This window comes from Dinoponera quadriceps, unplaced genomic scaffold (assembly GCF_001313825.1).
Source record: "Dinoponera quadriceps isolate SergipeBrazil2010 unplaced genomic scaffold, ASM131382v1 scaffold566, whole genome shotgun sequence".
Lineage (NCBI taxonomy): Eukaryota > Metazoa > Arthropoda > Insecta > Hymenoptera > Formicidae > Dinoponera > Dinoponera quadriceps.
Window position 1 is genome coordinate 5469027 of NW_014555972.1, and position 6117 is coordinate 5475143.

The 6117-nt window shown below is 46.8% G+C and overlaps 1 protein-coding gene across 13 annotated transcripts in view; it reads left to right on the top strand.

The window, feature by feature from the left end:
• The window catches only part of LOC106746221 (TLD domain-containing protein 2), a 145712-nt gene extending 140855 nt beyond the window's left edge, over nt 1-4857 (top strand). For 10 of the 13 annotated variants that reach the window (XM_014622537.1, XM_014622538.1, XM_014622535.1 and 7 more), the window contains one exon: nt 37-172. In XM_014622537.1, the coding sequence (XP_014478023.1) occupies nt 37-172 (136 nt within the window). Of the gene's footprint in view, nt 1-36 lie in introns of all 13 variants that reach the window. The other 3 variants (XM_014622544.1, XM_014622543.1, XM_014622532.1) reach the window with 1 other exon arrangement.
• Nucleotides 4858-6117: the final 1260 nt, after the last annotated feature.

Genomic DNA, 6117 nt, shown 5'->3' on the forward strand with positions numbered 1-6117 from the left:
CGAACTCCTCACGGTATCTCGTTCTCTTTTTTTCAGCGGCAAGTTCGGCCTGTGGTTGGACGGCGATCTGTATCAGGGCAGGACGCAGTCCTGCAGCACATACGGCAACGAGCCGTTGGCGCCGCGCGAAGACTTCGTCGTCAAGACGCTGGAATGCTGGGCCTTCATATAGGACACGGCCTCGTACCCCCAGCCCTCGCCCTCACCGCAGCCTAACTTGACCTGAACTCGCGAGCCTCGCGCAGGTTTCGCCCTCCCCCCTCCCCCCAGGAGAGATTAGAGGAAGACTAACGATTCTGAAAGACTTTGCCGGAGAGGACGAACGCCGCGATACACGATTATAACGCGATTGCCATCGGCGTTCGGGGAAGCATCCGGTGCTGTTAGGCGGACAGGCTGTGATTCTCCCGGGAAAACACGGAGAATCGTCAGTATCCACGCGCGGGGACAACGATGAGTAATGATGTTGGCTCGAGGCGATGGCGATGGTGAATCGCAGACGGCGATGCAGCCTCGAGAGGGATATATATGCGATCGGTAAGGAGACGAGCGAAAAACAGAAAAAGGAAAGACTATCGTTTAGTCCGAAGGTACGCGATATATCGGTAGCGGGGCTATTGAAAACTCGTGAGTAACGTGTGTCGCATAACTGTTGAGAGATCGATCACCTGGTTGATTTTGTCATTCGTTTTCAGCTCTTGTCTCTTTCATTTATTTTTTTAGTTGCCGTATTTATTTTACCCTTTTTTACATACATATATACATATATATATATATATATTCTGTTCGCGAACAGCTGCGTCGCTCGTCGATATTTGTTTTCTGATTTGATTTGCAAGTGCAATCGAGAGTCGAAGAGTTTATGATTACTTCGTACGATGATCGTTACTTCGAACTAGTCGTGAGTATATGACACATTTTAAGTGACTACTGCTACAACATCGATAAGAGGTAATTGCGAGAACGTTGATGTTGATGATCAATGACGAATGAGTAAAATAATGAAAATAATGATAGATATAATAATAATAATAACGATGATGATAATGATGATAAGTATGACGGTGATCGTGGAAGAATGATGAGTGTGTGAGTGTGAGAGTTTGAGGAAACGACGTGGGTGACAAAGTGTTAGGCGAGATCTAACGTTTCGGAAGGAAACTATTAACGATTCAACACGATGAAATGCTAAAAAAACTAACAGTTTGTTGATGTGTAGATAATGTAGATAGTAAATGTAAATATATATATACTATGATCGTGTTGCAATGATTAATTTTAACGGTAGAGAGAACTCTTTGCGGAACACTGTGTAGCTCGTCATGTATAATCTAAGGAGACGAACACGAGGATACACACACGACATATAACATATATACATACACATGAGGATTGTACACAGATAGGGAAGCGTGCTCTCGCGCGCGACCAGATGCGATGATCTATGATCTGATAAAAATACAGAATAAGTAGCTTTAGGGAAAGAGAGACGGAAAGGAAGAGAGTATAGGGAGAGAGAGAGAGAGAGAGAGAGAGAGAGAGAGAGAGAGAACGATCTCGTGCCGATATCCTACAATTAATGACGAGAAATAGAAGGAGAGATAAACGAAGAAATCTGTAAATCGGACGAGAGAGTCGACGATGCACGGAATTGCGGGATCGAGTCGGGAGCGTGTATTCGTGAATCTTGTCGTCAGTAAACTAGTAAATATGCTTTGAAGTCACGAGTGACCACAACGAACACACATGCCTGCTTCGCTCTCTTTGTCTCCCTCCGCCAAGTGTCAAAACGCGATGTCAAGCGTATATTTCGCGAGCGTGAACCCCCCAACTTCTCCCCCCTCTCCCCAACTGTACCAGCGTACGAGAAGAAATCCTCGATGTGTGATGGTCGATCGCGCACTAACAGTGGTAGCACGTCGAGTCCCCACACACGGAAGAGGACCCATCGAGATCGTCGCGTGAGAAGCACTCGTACCGATGCTCTTTTGAACCTAGTCCAACTTTGTACGGCCGTGTTATAAAACCGTGTTATACATGCAGCACACAATCACACACACATACTGTCCGAGCTTAATAATCCCTGACGCGCGATGGGCATCGCATGAGGAGAGCGCGCCGGGAGACGAGAAACCGAGAGCGCGACGTGGGGCGACTCCGCCGCGCGGAGAATTTTGTACGCGTACGGAAATGCGAACGGAGATGAAGAAAAGTGAAGACCCACGAAAGAGAGAGAGAGAGAAAGAGAGTGAGTGAGTGAGTGAGTGAGTGAGTGAGTCATCCTCTTTCTCCGTGATCGCGCGGGAAGAAGCGTCGTCGTCGGGCATCGGACGAACTTTTCTAGCTACGTTAAGCTGCACGCAGTCGTTCGAAGCACCACCCGGGACCTTTTGGCGCGTGACTCTCCGCCGACCTCTCGCCCCGTCGGCCTCGAAACGGATCACGTTTTATATATACCGCGTTATAGATCTAGATAACGACGCGTATCCTCTTCGCCCGCCCTTTTTCCGACAGTCCTTTTCTCCCGTTGTCGTCCTCTTCCTCCACACTACTCCTACGATTACTCTAGATACAATATTTGTACTCAGCGACGTACGCGTTGCCTCGTTTCTATACGATTTCGGATCTGCGATCTAATCTTAACGACGCGTCTCTCTTTCTCTCTGTCGGCCGGGCCCAACGGGTTCCGTCGGCAGAGAGACGCGCATATCACTATGCGACGACCAAGAGTGCTTATTATACTAACACGTGAGCACAATAAAACACACGCAGAAAACTTTGGATCTATATTTACCTGTTTCTCTCACTTCTCGAGTACGGTACATACATACACACGTACATACACATGCACGCGGCATTCGCGCTCTCTAAGTTTCTCGGAGCGGAGTCACGCTCAAAACGAGCGAGGAACGACGGTATCTTCGTTCGAAGCGGAAGCACCACCGCTCATAAATCGCGAGAGTGAGTGTTTCGCTCGAGTTTAGAGCAGATTCTTCATAATTTTGTTCGTTCTCGCTGAATTAGCGTGCAGAATTGTAGAAGCTAAAAAAGAAACAGATATACAGCTAAGACTCGGTGGAGGAGGAAAAGAGTACCAGTTAGTGCAGCCAGTTCAGCGAAAAAGAACAGACCTGATGATGTAAAGTGAGATGTGAGCAAATGTTTCGATTGATCGAAGTGAATATATTTCGGTGACGATGAAACACGTCGGATTTGCTTTTCGATTTCGAGTAAAACTATTCGCTCGACGATCCGTAGTGGAGCATTTATTCCCCACGTGAATGAAAAATCATTCGAATTCGAGTGACGTCGCTGGTCATTCCGTTTTCAGAGTGAAATTTCACTCGAAGAAATTTACAGAGTGCGCACATTCATTCTCTCCCGATGCGACCGCAGCATCGGGGAAACGTTCGAAAGACTGATGAGCGGCCGGTCCAAGAGATCCCTGAGGGGAGACTCAGGTGTTCGCGCACTGGTTACAAGACGCACTACATACGGGAAAGATAGAACAAAGGGAAACGCGTGGTCAAGGCCGCCGATTGGGCGATCGGACGGAGCATGGTGCGATACTCAATGAGGATTGGCCGTAGTTACGCAAGAATGATCCAACCCATAGAATCGTGATCTTTCTACATAAGACAAAGAAATCCAAGTCTTATAGCCGCCTGAAATGAATTAACAACAGTCTTTACTTTCCCTTAGTTGTGCCATTCTTTTATTAACTGCGTTCGTTTCATCCATTCTGTTAAGGATTAACGCTCGTCAATGAATACGCTTAAAGAAAAGGAAAATGAAGCGTATTTGGCCTCTTGAATAATTGTGAGGAACTTCGGCGCTATTTGTACTATTTAAATCGTGTACTAAATTTTCATCCTCATTTCTCTCGGAACCGTGCGGGTTAAATCTTTCTCGCACGACTATGGCCAATTTTGATCTGGGACCGAAGGTGTGTCGTCGTTCCAGCAGGCTCGGGCTTGTCCGTGCTGCAAGCGCGAAGAGATCCGGAGGGCCTCGCGACGGAATTGTCGCGGTTTCAGGATCACGACGAATCGCGCACTTGCAGCGTCGCGAGTTCGGTCGGCTCCGCCGGAAAGAAGCCGGTCCGCCGACACCGGATATACCTTCTCGACGAAGCGCAAACGTGATGTCAATGTCGACGTGGTATAGGCAGGCACCCACCGGCTTATTAGGACTTAGTAGTCTCGAGAACCTGTACACCCACTTAAAAGCGCAGAAAACACACGATAACGTTGCATACGATTAGCGTTGCATAGAGGTCGTAAATTAGAATCTAGGCGTAATCATGTGATATTAAGTAACGCGAGAGAGAGAGAGAGAGAGAGAGCGAGGCGTTGCGCTCGTAGATGATTTGTCGAGTCGCTTCGATGGGATACCACACGATTGCACGCGCAACGTCGTATAACGTTCATACCACACACACACACACGCACTTACACACACATGTATACACGTGCATACCTCGAGAGAGAGAGAAAGAGAGAGAGAGAGAGGTCCCTCCTCTTCCGTTTCTTCGAAGCGTGCATTTGATAACCGGAACGCGGCTCGAGGGATGTACCCGGGGTACAGTCTATCGTCGGGTTCGAAAGCGCGGTCAGGGCGAACGCTGAAATTATATCATTGACGTACGCGAAAGCGAGAAAACGAAGCTATGTGCATCCGACGGTGCAGGTGGTAACGATAAGCCGAACGAGAAGTTTGTAAAGGAAAAAAAGGGGAGAAAGAGAAGGACAAAATAATGAAAAGAAAAAGAAAAAGGAAATATACTCATGACCCTCGCCTTAATGTCAAGAATCAAGATGTCGATGTACATTGTAACGAAAAAAAAAGAAAAAAAAATAAAAGATCAAGTATGTCTGGGAAAACGAAAACTTTTCGTTCATTACTCTTCCGCGTTTGCTTCCGCCGTTCGCGCATCCACGCGTGCGTATGTGTGTGTGTATACACGTGCGTCTCGTCCTCGCTTATCGCACCGTTGCGATTTGTCGCAAGCGAAACCGGTTCATGTATTGTAACACACACACACACACACACACACACATTATGTATGTTGTAACAGAGACCCCTCCGGTTGGCGTTTCCGGTGAGTTCGATCAATTTATCGTGCGGATTTCAAGCGCGGTATCGAATTCCTCACGAGCGCCGAGGAGGAGGAGCGCGCGCGATGAGAGAGGACATTTGTAGGTTTCACTTGACACGTTCCAGGATACCAGATAATGTTCGACAATCGATAGCTCTGTCCTGCGCGCGTGCGACCGTGTGCCGTTGGCCTCGCACGTGCACGCGAGCGAGCGACGTTACCGGATACGTCAATGCGAGCGAGATGCCCTTCGCTGTCATCCGAGCGTAGTTTGCTTCTCTTCTTCCGCGAAGCGTCTTCTGTATCAAACCTAGGAATACGCGAGATATGTAGAGTCAAGGAAGAAGTACACCTCCGCAAACGTAGACTAAGACACGTATCCAGTGGCGGATCGCTGAATTACTCTGTTCGCGATAGGCGCCCGAAAGCCCTTACGAGGGAGTCACGGGATAAATTGTATTGTCAAGCAAATTAATATTCGTTCTAATTAAGTATCCAACGAGAAATACGAGACGGACACGCGAGAGCGGCGCTCGCCACTGTGCTTTCTAAATAAAGATTATAATCAGGATCAAATATTATAATCGAGATTATAATCAAGATTATATAATCAAGGTCTTAATCCTGAGAGTAACATCCGCGATCCTGACGCTATAATATCGTCAATAATAATAATAATATCATGAGTCTCTCAAGCCTACATCATGAAAACGATTATGAAAATCGCGGATTTTATATTTTTTTTCAATTACATTTGTTAAGTTTATTATTATTTTTTTTTTTACATTATCTTTGTAGGCTGGTTGCCGCCAGGAAACCAGTTATCTCATCTCATTGGCTGATAATAAGCAGTGGTCACATGGAGACTCAACCGTTTGTTTCCGAGTAATAAAGGAATAGGAACGTTGCATAACGTCTTGCACAAAACGTGAACGAGGGAGAAAGAAAATGCGTGTAGGTCTGACATATTGCTGTCAAGGTTAATCAAAATCGTAATCAAGATCTTCCTAAGCAAAGAC